A 13525-nucleotide genomic window follows, 5' to 3' on the forward strand; every position below is an offset into this window, starting at 1 on the left:
CAGCAAATGACAAATTCATTTCAACTCTTTTCTCTTCCATCTTCACCCTCTTGGGTTTTAGTGCATATTTTTTGTATATGAAATCTCAGGCGTGATGCATTCTTTCTATCTAATGATCTCGTTTAATCTGATCATTGGCTCGCATTCCTCTTCCCGTCGAGTCTCTCTGCGGTATATTCCTGGTCAGCAAAATGTCAGGCAGATCCTGCAGTCCCCCAGAGAGAGCCAAGCTGTTAATGAGGAGTGCGAGCTAGAGGCACACAGCAACACCCTGCCAACTGATCTGAGCTCAGGGGAAGAGAACAGAAAGAGAAGAGACTGGGAGATGCTGTGTTAAGAGAGGAAACAGCATGTTTGGACTAGAACTCATTGAGCAACAGATAGAAGGAGTTGATGAGGTGGACAGAAGAGGACATGGACTTTAGGAGGAGCTTGTAGCCTTTAAATATGAAACAGGATGCTGGATTTAAAACATTAAAACACATTGGAAATCCCGTTAAACTGCAAGTGTCTGACTTCACATAATGCACAGTTGTGAAATATTAGAACGCGTTTTTGATAAAACGAGATGCGGGCAGTGTGTGTGTGTGGGGGGCTGGGTCTCGAGACACACTTATTTTAACTTGAGACCCATGTCATGCGCGAGATGCTGCAAAAGATGAAGACGTGAGTGGAACGGTCAAACACATCCATCTAGCGCATTTACATAGAAAAACAATGGAAAAGTAGCACAGTGGAATGGGAAAATGCATTACGTGAACGGCCCCTCAGAGCAGTAATTCTTGAGACATGGGGCAAAATATGTGCCATAACAATACTTCAGTGATTAAAATTGATATTGAATATATATCTCTTACAGAAACATTACTGCAATGTAATGATAGAAGAGATTATTTTCAAAAAACTACTTTATATTGGGTTTACAACTATTTCAATTTTGTTTTTAAAGTTGGCATGAAACGTGCCTGTAAATACGTCTTTTTAATAAAAGGCACATAAATTGAATAAAATAATGATGTGCAAGCATAGATATATCATTTATAAATACTGCAATATTCTGTTAAAAAAGAAAGAAAAAAAAGTCGTTTTTGATTTCATGGTGACTTTAACAGCCAAATATTTATGAAAACATTTAAAATCATGAGTCCAGAAGGTCACACAGGAAAACACATTTTGTGGGAAAAATTAAGCAGGAGACGCACCCAAAAATAGGTGAATACCTCTGAACCTCTTATTAATCCAAAACAATTCCTTTATGATTACCTTAAAATTCTTCAGTTTTCATTTTATCCCAGTACTCAAGAATCAGCTAAAGAATAATTAACCTCAACTTTACCTCCAGGCCATGATTAAATCATATTCAAATGCATTGTCTGGAGTCTGTCTGGTTGCTGCTATACAGCATGTCAGTGGAACACTAGATACATTATTCTCAAGTGGTAGCTTTCATAGGGGGCGAGAACGAGAAGTCATCCGACTCAGAGTGAGACTCTTAGGCGTCCAGGGTTACCGATGCTTTCAGTAGCTATAGTTCTTAGGCATTTGATGCGGTCAGTATAGCTATAGGTGTCTTATGCAGTCAGAATATTAATATTAGGCATCTGGTATTCTAATGCGCTCAGAGTAGCTATTCTAATGCGTTAGGGGTTACCAACATAGTCAGGGTGGAGGTGAAGGGGAACAGCTGGTTTAACTTAAGTCAGGTGTGTAGGAGAAACCCACAACTCACATGTTTTTTTTTTTTATGTTTATTTATCTAAACAGCAATTATTGCACAGTGTTGACAATAAAAATATTTAAACATTGAATAAAAGATCAGAATAAAGTCATTATAGGGTTTTAGGGGTGACTACTGCATTTAAACATTGCAGGAACTTTAGGATGGAACATTCTGATAAAATCTTGCAGCATTTCACCAAAGCTGAAATCAAAAGCACCATTACTTGCATTATAATAGTTCCTCAGGATGATGTCTGTAACATATTTGCATGCCTCCTCTGTGAGAAAACTTTGGCAGCAAGTTAGTTTTATGCATCAAAAGTGTGAAACAGCAAACAATCAACTTAGAAATGGTCAAAAAATATTCAAATTAAATTTAGTTGTAATAACAACATTTGGTACAGGTCATTCTTGAAAACCCAGAGATGTAAATTCAGACTTGCATCAAACGTGAAGTATAGGTACGTGTGCAACATAGCAGAATTGCAATCTGTCTGAGTGGCCTGACTGGGTTGGACAGAATAACACTGGCTCAACCAATGGTGTGAGTTTGGGGTGGAACATCTGCCATGGCAGATGTAGAGTTTCATCAGAATGGCTATTACTTTTGAATTTCATTTGGTGACACTAGTGATGCAGAAATTACACACTTGTAATAAACAATAGAAATTGTTTCTGTAATTTCTGTAGTAACAATGTACCTGGTAAAATGTACCATTCGAATAGTGCTACAAACTATTAGAACAGGATTTAGGTCATAACGAGTTGCAAATTATGACATTTGTGAAACTACAGGCTGTAAAGTAGTACAAAAGAGTATTAATTGTATTATTGCATGACTACAGAAACCTGCAGAAGTCAAGTTTAAAAAAAAATCGGCTAACTTTATCTCACATTCAAGTATTCATGCTCTACATATGCTGGTTACGTAAAGAGGGAAAAAGGACAGGGCACAAGATTCCTGGGGTGAGAATGAAAGGATTTTAAAAAAAAGCAACAGTGAAAAAGAAAGGGGAATCTGAAACAGGTGGCCGAGCAGCCCACTGAGAGAGACACTGCTGGACAGGAAACAGAATGAAAGAGACAGAGAGAAAGAGAGAGAGGGAATGCATTTTTAAAATGACACATGAAATGGAGTGCAAAGACACACATTCTGCCCTGAACAGCAAACACACTCCTACGACAACCTGCCAGACAAATACAACTGAGTATTCTGAGAGACAGAAATGTGACATCAGTGTATGTTGAGTCACAAATGCACTGAAACAGATATTGGGATGGAATTACATTAAACAGTATTGCTGCTCACAATACATATTTACCTCTTTAATGTTACACACACTACCGTACAAATGTTTTGAGGTGAGAACGATTTATTTTTAATTAATACTTTTATTAATCAGAGGCATACCATTTATCTAAAGTGAGAGTAAAGAAAGGTATAATGTTACAAAAGATTTCAATTTCATATAAATGCTTTTTTAAAACTTTCTATTTATTTAAATAACCCTGAAGAAAAATGCATCACGGTTTCCATAAAAATATTAAGCAGCCAAACTGTTTTCAACATTGACAATAATTCTCGAGCATCAAATCATATTAGAATCATTTATGAAAGACACTGAAGAATGGAGGAATGATGCTGAGGATTCAGCTTTGCCATCACCGGAATAAATTACATTTTAAAATATATTCAAATAGAAAACAGTTATTTTAAAATGTAATAAAATGACACAATATTAGTGTTTTATGCAATAAATGCAACCTTAGTGAACTTAGGAAATCTTCCAGACCCCAAACATATGAACGGTAGTGTATTTCCGAGTGAAATAGGATATTCATCATCAAGAGCAGGACTTGATTGGTGTGTGAGCGTTACATACCAGTTAATCAGCCAGACAAAAAAGACTGACTAATAGCTATTTGGCTCTTGGTAAACATTGTTCAACAGCACACACACAACCGTGTTGTCAACAGAAAAGGAAAGTTGATGATGGATATAAAAGGCAGATTCTGTTTGGAATAACAAACACCACTTAAGAGTTCAACATGAAAAATGAGTTTGCAACCCAATTACTTCTGTAATACAATGCATTTCTGAATGAAAAATGACATTCAATAAGAAAAAAGCGTGTAAGGCTGCACTTCATTTTATCCACTGGGAACTGAATGTCTCATGAAAAGTAGCTGTTTCATACCAGAATGTTGACAGGCGGTTGATGGGGAGAGATTTTAAAATAAGATGGATTGGTGGCATCAGCTGAAAAGGAAAGTCTCTTGTGAGAAGGTTGAAAGATTACAAATACAAAAGTTTTCTTTGGAATTATGTGCTATGATGAATTGCGCATGATAAGACCAGGAACATGATTTGAGAAAGTAAAGGGGACAGGAAGAGGACAAAAAAGAAAACTATTTCTTGACTAGGTCCTGCAGTCAGTTGCAATAAACTTCTTAAGTTTATTATAAATGCTATAAAAAAAGTTCATTAAACCCCTTACAATCTGTGTGTTAAACTCAAAACTGTAGCCTATACATTAAAAATCAAGACAGAAAAAGAGTCATCTGGAGAAGTGCATAGGAATCTGTGTCTTTTTGTCCCCTCATACACAATTTCACACACTTAACGCACACACACACGTCAAGTCAAATAGGGCTGCATAGTTAAGACGGGTCCGTGAGTATAAATATCTCATATTGGCAATTGTGTGGGCACTGCAGGAAGTGACATCAGGAGCATTTCCAAACGCACACGGCCAGACTTCCCCCGAAGAACATGTAGAGCAGGTTCTTGACTTCATGGGTCACCTCGAACCCAAACCCCTCACCGATCACCACATGCCACGAACTGCCAAACTTCTTATCCATGGACTCCTTGATCATTTTGGCAGCATTCTGAAAATAGAGCGAACCAGCGAGAAAGAGAGCAAGATGAAAGCATGTAGGCTAGTAGAGCAGTCCAGATGGCCCGACTACGAGTGTGTGAAACGTCCTGACTCAGCACTAGACGGAAACCCAGAGCCCAACCCTACCTGTGTGACCTGGGGAGCGCATTTATTTGAAAGCCTGTGCTTAATAACACTAACACACACAAACCCGACTGACCTCATTGTTAGAGGCAAATTTCTCGCAGGCTGTGACGCAGAGCTCCATGGTCTCCACGCGCATCTCCTCTGCCATATCCGTGTGCTGTAGAAAAAACCAGAAGAACATATACTGGTCAAGCTCTTACAGGTGCAACGAGATTATTTTCTGAGGTCACTATATTATATTTATATAAATATAAGTATAAGTATTTATATAAGTAATATGAAGTTACGATGACTAAACGCCTGTGAAGAGACGACTCAACGCCGGCGATATGTTATGCCCTAAATTAATACATGATTAACTAAATGTATTTTTTTTTATGTACATTTCTGAAATGCACTTTCTGTAAAGCTGCTTTGAAACAATATGTATTGTGAAAAGCGCTACACAAATAAATTTGAATTGAAGTATACATTGCAGTTCAAAAGTTTTGGGTCAGTATGGTTTATTTTATTCATCGAGGACACATTAAATGTCAAAAGTGACAGTAAAGACTATTTCAACATTCTATTTCAAATAAGTGCTGTTTTTTCAACTTTCTATTCATCAAAGAATTCAGTTTCCACAAAAATATTAAGGGGCTCACTTGTTTTCAACCTTGATAATCAGAAATGTTTCTTGAGCATCAAATTAGCATACTAGTATGATTTCTGAAGGATCATGTGACACTGAAGACTGGCGTAATGGTGCTGAAAATACAGCTTTGTTCACAGGAATAAATTACATTTGAAAATATAGTCGAACAAAAATGAGGTGCAGTATGTTGAGTTGACCAAGGCAGTGCAAAATATTAAGATTGTAAAAAGATAGTAAACCAAGTCAAATAAAGAAGCAGTGCAAATATTACCTGTGAGAAAATGCATGATGGATAAAGATGTTTAACTTTTTTTTTTAAGGACGAAAAAGGGAGCAGTTTGAATGATAACCCTAATACAGACAAAAACAGACAGATGCATTCATAACTGGTTCTTTCTATCTAGGTCACAGCATCAGTCGAGCTGCACCCACCCTGATGAGCGGAAAGCTTTGCAGTCTTTTGTAGTCGGCATCCTCTTTTTTACCATCACCGGTTTCTGCCATCCTTTTCTTTACTAAAAAGAGAGAAAGAGAAACAGAGGGATTAGTGATGAAAAAAACCCCAGAACATTAGGTCAAATCTCTCACCCATTAAGTAACAAAAAATTGCAGAAGATCAAAAATCTTATATTTTCAGCATTTGAAGGGAGAATGAAAAAATATTTGTTAGTAAGCACAATTACCAAATGACATTCATTATTTTGTATTTTTAAGCAAAATGTGAACATTCTCTTGCAGGGTGACTGTCATCATCAAATATGTAAATTTATCACAAAAACATTGAGGATAGAAATACTATTTTTAAATATATTGCCATTATTTACATACCTCTTGGGAATCTTTGATAATGATTTTTGAAAATGAGTACCCCAACATCAAGTAAATTAGACATCTTGTAGCTTTAAAGCGGTGTTGGGGATTTGTGTTTAATGTCCTACTATTAACTCAATTTGTAAAGTTTATGTGTAACTATTTCTGTGTTCTTAAAGTGCAATGCCTCAACATAATAAAACCAGATTCTCAGCATTAATGAGCGTAAAATGAGTTACAGGTTGACTTATTAATACATTTGAACCATAGGGTCATTCCGTATCAACTTAAAGGGGTAGTTCACCCAAAAAATGAAAATTAGCCCATGATTTACTCACCCTCAAGCCATCCTAGTTGTATATGACATTCTTCTTACAGACGAATACATTTGGAGTTAGGCTGTATATTAAACAATGTCCTGGCTCTTCCAAGCTTTAATAGCAGTGAATTGCTGTTTCTGTTTTTATGTTTCTGTTTCTGTTATTAAAGGCCTTCTAAAGTGAACCGATTAGTTTGTGTAAGAAAAATATTCACATTTAACATGCTACAAAGTAAAATTCTAGCTTCTGACCAAACACAGTCTAATTGCGTCTAAAGCGCAACTTACGCAACTTGTGACATCGGAAGTAGCGTAGTGCGTCATGGCGTAGCGTAAATATCAGCAGTATGTCATTAATCGCATAAGTTGCGCTTTACACAACTTTAAGTGTAATTGTTTGGTCGGAAGCTAGTTATTTTACTTTATAAAGTTTTAAATATGAATATTTTTCTTACACAAACGCATCGCTTCACTTCAGGAGGCCTTTATTAACCCCCCTGAGCCGTGTGGAGCATTTTTATCATGGATAGATGCACTTTTATGGACTTCAAAACAGAAACAGCCATTCACTGCCATTATAAAGATGGGAAGAGCCAGGACATTTTTTAATATAACTCCAATTGTATTCGTCTGAAAGAAGAATGTCATATACAACTAGGATGACTTGAGGGTGAGTAAATCATAGGCTAATTTTCATTTTTGGGTGAACTATCCCTTTAACCAGATGTCCCTGGCTAAAAAATTTGATTTTGATCACTGAAATGAAGAAGAAAGCCAAAATATTAAATGTCATCAATGTATAGGTTATTTACGGAGTAATTAACGTTTTGAGTGACAGGGACGCAAACTTTGGAAATAGAATATTTATGGCACTCATATTATACACGTATGTATTCTATGCAATTGTGTTGATAGAAAAAACGAGATACATTTCTAGTTTCAACATTATATGTTATTCCTCTTTAAAAGACAAAAAGTATCAGCTGTATGCAAAGTGACCCACATTTGGTTTTTGACCACTGAAAACTTGGAACTTTTTACTCATTTGCTCATGGAACTGCAAAGATCTCCATATCTCTGGGATTGAACCATATAGGACCTTTAAAATGAAGATACCGAAAGAAATGTTTGTTAAAAAAAAAAATCCAAAAGAACATCAAGATATCTTTAATAATTCTGGAGTTAGAGGCATGCAAACTTGAGGCAAAAAACACAAGAAGTGCTTTTTCCCATTTTTGAACTTTCACCGTTGGCATATAATGCAACAAAGATAGCTAAAGTCAATAGATTTTACTAATAGACCTACCAATCTCTATGTAAAAATAACATCGTTCTAAAGTCATTTTTAACCCTTTGTAATCTGGCTCCAAATCTACAAAATAGTAGATTACTCCGTAAATATACATCCATGACAAAATATCGGCTTCCATCACCATTTATGTTTGCCTTTTTTTCAGACTTTTTTTGTTTGTTTACATTTTTGAAAGATTTGAATATGGAAAATCTCTGAAATTTGGTTGATTTGACATGGAATGACCCCATAGGAGTTTCACTGAAACATTATGTCAAAATATCTTAAAAACTATTATCTTGAAAGTAGTGTGACATGATTAACTTCATCTAAAACTTAAAAATCTAAAACAATTTTAAAACAACCTTTTTTTCTAACTGTATACAGTATAACAGATAACTATTATTGTGCAGTTTTCATGACCTCATACTGAGAGATTACATGGAATACTTGTACTTTTATAGCTTCATTTGTCAAACCAAATCATTTAAAACAAACTATTAAGGCAAATTTAAAGTAGACATGAAACAGAAGTTGTGATATTCTTTTCCTCCCTATTCTATTAGGGTTAAATTTTGTCCATGGGAAATTAATTGAATGGTTGTAGTTTGCTATCGCTGTGATCTCATGTGAGTGACAGGTTGTCTCGCCCTCATGTCGACAGATTTATTATAAATAATACTGCAATATTCCACAAAAAAAACAATGAATTGTCAATTTAGATTTCATGGTGAATTTAATTTCAAATTTCGAAGGACTCGGTGAACAGTTCTAATACAAATGTAAATGTGTTTTAATCTAAAATCTTAATGTTGAAAAAGAAAGTTTAAGTCCATGTTAACAGTCAGCTAACGTAACGTTCGTAACGCTTAAACTGTCATTATCACGTGTTTTTAAGTAACATAAATTACTGTAAAGGCATTTTGCATTCATTGGACAAATACCTTCACTCTACAAAAGAGTCAACAGACAATTATTATTCAGTTAAAGATTTTGACAGATACACATTCGTTTGTTTAAAACTAATTATTAGAGAGAACGGTGACAGTCCCAAAACAGCTTGCTGAAATTACAAACTGAACCAGTCTTACGAAATTAACACCAAGTTGTCGTACCAGTCCAAGTAAAAAAAATAAAAAAATAGCTAGTGCAAAATTACATATGTTTTCAGTCTTTAGTGCATTATAATGTAAAAGTAAAAGAAAATTATACAAACAAACACGTGTCGAGTAAGCGTTTGTTTTTAGCATCTCTGAGCTAATGTTAGCTTGCTAGCTCGACACCATAACTTAAAACGCTACGACTGATACATGATTGAAAACAATGGACAAATATAAGCATGTAAATCATTTAAAGCTCTGAAATAGTTCATTTACCAGCACAGTTCAATAACGTACCGTTCTGTCGCGCTGTATACAGAGACACTTTCCTCCACTGGTGTTGTCATGGATACACACCGGCCTTGGCAACCTCCGACCCACGTGACCTGTTTATTTCCGCCTCCGTCCACTGAATTTCTTTTTCTATGCCATAAGATTTTTGGACAGTACCATTAACTTTTTACCATTAACAGTGACAGTTAAAAAAAAAAAAGGTGTTTTTGTGTTAAAACCATAGACTGTAAAAAAACAGGTTAAAACCTTACATGGTTAAAACCGGGTCAGCCGGTTGGTGTGCCACACATGTCAGTAAACCTTTTGTTATTTTGCATATAATGGCATTAAAGCAGTTCAATCGTGAATCATCTGCGAAAGAGAGGCCAGAGAGGTAATCCCAGCGGGAATTATGACATTTTGGAGATTAAGGAAACTACTAGGTAATGTGGGCCATCCACATTAGTGTTCTGCATTAATCCAACCAAAGTTCTGATCAGGATTGTTGAAAATGGCTCACACGTCTTTGATTATTTTTTGGTCCACGTGCAGATGTTATTAAGCCTGGCTGCCATCAGCGCCCACACCGCCAACACAGATAACAGTAGGCTATTTCATAACAGAGACTAGAGGTTAAAATACCTCCTACACATCCTTCCCAAGCACTATTCACATCTCCACAGGGTACTCTGTTGTCTGTTTTTTTACTGCATTACTTTTCTGCACCTTATTTATTGGAATTTTAGAGTTGTAAAAACCTCAAAGCAGCAAACAGAGTTGGAGATTCCCAGCTAAACACGGTAATACTTGATTTAAGGTCAATCACATGAATATGGTTATTAAACAAATCATTTTCTTCTTGTGAAGAAGATTTTAGAACCATGAGGTTCATTCTCGTGTTACACAGCACGTTTAAGCTTCTGCAAGAACCAATGAAGTTCATTCTCGTGTTACGCAGCACGTTTGAGCTTCTGCAAGAACCAATGAGGTTCATTCTCGTGTGTTACGCAGCACGTTTGAGCTTCTGCAAGAACCAATGTGGTTCATTCTCGTGTTACGCAGCACGTTTGAGCTTCAGCAAGAACCAATGTGGTTCATTCTCGTGTTACGCAGCACGTTTGAGCTTTTGCAAGAACCATTGAGGTTCATTCTCGTGTGTTACGCAGCACGTTTGAGCTTCTGCAAGAACCAATGTGGTTCATTCTCGTGTTACGCAGCACGTTTGAGCTTCTGCAAGAACCAATGTGGTTCATTCTCGTGTTACGCAGCACGTTTGAGCTTCTGCAAGAACCAATGAGGTTCATTCTCGTGTGTTACGCAGCACGTTTGAGCTTCTGCAAGAACCAATGTGGTTCATTCTCGTGTTACGCAGCACGTTTGAGCTTTTGCAAGAACCAATGTGGTTCATTCTCGTGTTACGCAGCACGTTTGAGCTTCTGCAAGAACCAATGAGGTTCATTCTCGTATTACGCAGCACGTTTGAGCTTCTGCAAGAACCAATGTGGTTCATTCTCGTGTTACGCAGCACGTTTGAGCTTTTGCAAGAACCAATGAGGTTCATTCTCGTGTTACGCATCACCTTTGAGCTTCTGCAAGAACCAATGAGGTTCATTCTCGTGTGTTACGCAGCACGTTTGAGCTTCTGCAAGAACCAATGTGGTTCATTCTCGTGTTACGCAGTGTAACAGGTACAAAAAGTACACTGTTAAAATACATGAATTGTTTGTTAGAATTCACACCAAACGTGTTCATTTACGGATATAGCTGCCTTATTGAGATGACTGTTTTCCCCTTTAATTTTACTGTTACTCTTGCTCTTTGCATTGGTGATGCACTGGAGAAGAAACAAGGGTGACTCTCATTCACGAAGAGGCTGCTTTACTTGTTCTTTATCAGACGAACAAAAGATCAGCGAAACGCCGACTGCTGTCCCGTTCTTCACAACGCACAAAACACAACACAGACAACATACCAGTTACAACAGCACGTTTGAGCATCAGCAAGAACCAATGAGGTTCGTTCTTGTGTGTTACGCAGCACGTTTGAGCTTCCACTAGGTTTGTTCTTGCGCGTCAAGCAAGTTCAATTGAGTTCTGTTTATGTTCACTGATCAATGTTTAAACGTGAATAAAAGCCTAAATTAAATCTTTTCTTCATATAAAGCGACCGGGTCACTTAAAAAAATAGATTAAACCGGACAATTCATATGGATTAGTTTTATAATCTCTTTATGAACTTTATTGAATCATCAAAGTGTCAGTTGCATAGCTGTCAATGGAGGGACAGAAAGCTCTCATTTCATTAAAAAAGATCTTCATTTGTGTTCCGAAGATTAACTATCCCTTTAACTAATTTCCAAATGTGTTGAGGATTCACAAGGATTTAACAGAAAACACGTCAATCTTCATTTATCCTTCATTCGAGGACAAATTGAAGAACAATGACAAATGATGACAAGAAATGTCAAAATTAAAATATGCTTATTTGAGATTCCATATTGGCAGAACTTTTGGAGAAACTCTAGGCCACCTTTTAAAAACACATTAAGCTTATTGGTCTGTGCTTCTCAGGTACAAAGGTGTTAAAGTAGCATGCTCTTTTAGTTGAAAGATCTAGCTGTCTCAATCATACAAAAAAAATCTAAAATGAAGATTGGATTTAGATGGAGATGACAAAACTAGACACGCAAAGCAACATGGTGATCACCTATACAAATATGCATTTTGTGTGTACAATTACATTCAGTCAATATGTACAAGGATGAATAGGACTAATAAACAGAAATAGTGCACAGCCTCTCAAAAACATTACATTCTCTCACATCATGGACATTTGTACATCCCCTGGTTCTGTAAAAAACAAACTGAACAAAAACAACAGAGAGAGAGAGAGAGAGAGAGAGAGAGAGAGAGAGAGAGAGAGAGAGAGAGAGAGAGAGAGAGAGAGAGAGAGAGAGAGAGAGAGAGAGAGAGAGAGAGAGAGAGATGAAAGAGAACACTGGTGTTTGTTGTGCTATATATATTTTATTCTCATTGCCATCTTAGATATTGACGCATTTGATCTCAATTTCAACACAAAGACACAGACAGAATTCAAGAAATGAACATTATGATAGAAGAAAGATTAGAAAAATGTAAATGAGTAAATCCTCAGAGTGTAGAAAAATGTTCAAGCAAAAAGAGAGAACTTTACATCCAACTTCCAAGACATTTCTTCATTCAAAAACAAATATATTCCAGAAAAGGTAACAGTATTTAGCAATCATTTGTAAACCACTCTTTCTGAATACAATTCAAAGCTTGTTCATGTACAAATTGAACATCACAAAATGACCACTGAAATGCAAACAAACAGGCATTACACTAACAATAGCAAGTACACTATACATCAGAAAGAAAATATATTCAGTGCTGAAAACATTATGATGATCTTGTGCAGTTCAATCGTATGGCCACGGAAACTCAAAACACATGCCATTAAAACAACTGTTAGCAACATACACAAAATGACATCCATAATCTCAGTTTTGTGTGTCCGTATATGTCTTCTGATTGCACATTTGGGACAGCATTCTTGTGTTTGACAAGGCCACAAAACAGGCATTTTTCAGCCTGCTGCATTTTACACAGAAACTATATTGAGTATAATCCACATAAAGCATATCATATGTGCGATAATTTACATAAGCTCTTTAAGAGATGTCTATTCAGTCACAGTTATGAAGAGAGAGAGAGAGAGAGAGAGAGAGAGAGAGAGAGAGAGAGAGAGAGAGAGAGAGAGAGAGAGAGAGAGAGAGAGAGAGAGAGAGAGAGAGAGAGAGTGAGAGATGGTGGGATATACATATAATGGTGTAAATAATATACATTAATCATACGGAATGTTTGTTGCTTATTTTACAAATATAATTTTCTTGAGTAGATTTTTTTATAAATCTATATAGGCTATATTTGCTAATTTCTCAGCATGAGAAGATATTTGTTTGTCTGTGGATATTTGCAGATTACGTTGAACAGGAACACTGAAAACAGTTCTCAGAAAGCATGTCATTGCAGATGCCACATTATAAAGGGTTTCAAAACTATGGCTTTAAAGGTTTAATTAATAGCTATTCGTTGAAATATTGCTGAAGTATTCATCTGGCCAAATGCCTTCTTCAACAGCTCCTTTTTCTGTCGTTCGTTCTAATTCGATGTGATTTTGATGATGTTAAAGGGTTTTTAATGGAGGAGAATTCAGGACTGGCCTGACCAATAGGATTCCGTCTGTTAGAGTGATCACCATAGAAACAGTGTGATTAAAAAACATCTAAAAAAAAACTTGAATAGATCAAACATACAAAAAAACCTAGTA

General features: G+C 36.3%; 1 protein-coding gene across 2 annotated transcripts; it reads right to left on the bottom strand.

The window, feature by feature from the left end:
- Nucleotides 1–3320: 3320 nt before the first annotated feature.
- On the bottom strand, nucleotides 3321–9286 carry dnal4a (dynein, axonemal, light chain 4a). 2 transcript variants are annotated; one of them, XM_056266616.1, is made up of 4 exons: nucleotides 9200–9286; nucleotides 5815–5897; nucleotides 4822–4905; nucleotides 3321–4611 (listed from the first exon to the last, which is right to left on the bottom strand). In XM_056266616.1, exons 2-4 carry the CDS (start codon nucleotides 5884–5886, stop codon nucleotides 4447–4449), a joined length of 321 nt encoding a protein of 106 aa, XP_056122591.1. In that variant the 5' UTR covers nucleotides 5887–5897; nucleotides 9200–9286; the 3' UTR covers nucleotides 3321–4446. The 2 variants fall into 2 exon arrangements, with proteins under 2 accessions (XP_056122591.1, XP_056122589.1); XM_056266614.1 differs by having other exon boundaries at nucleotides 4813–4905.
- Between the last annotated feature and the right edge of the window lie 4239 nt (nucleotides 9287–13525).

Source organism: Rhinichthys klamathensis, unplaced genomic scaffold (assembly GCF_029890125.1).
Source record: "Rhinichthys klamathensis goyatoka isolate OS25496 unplaced genomic scaffold, OSU_Roscu_1.1 h1tg000251l_1, whole genome shotgun sequence".
Taxonomy (NCBI): domain Eukaryota; kingdom Metazoa; phylum Chordata; class Actinopteri; order Cypriniformes; family Leuciscidae; genus Rhinichthys; species Rhinichthys klamathensis.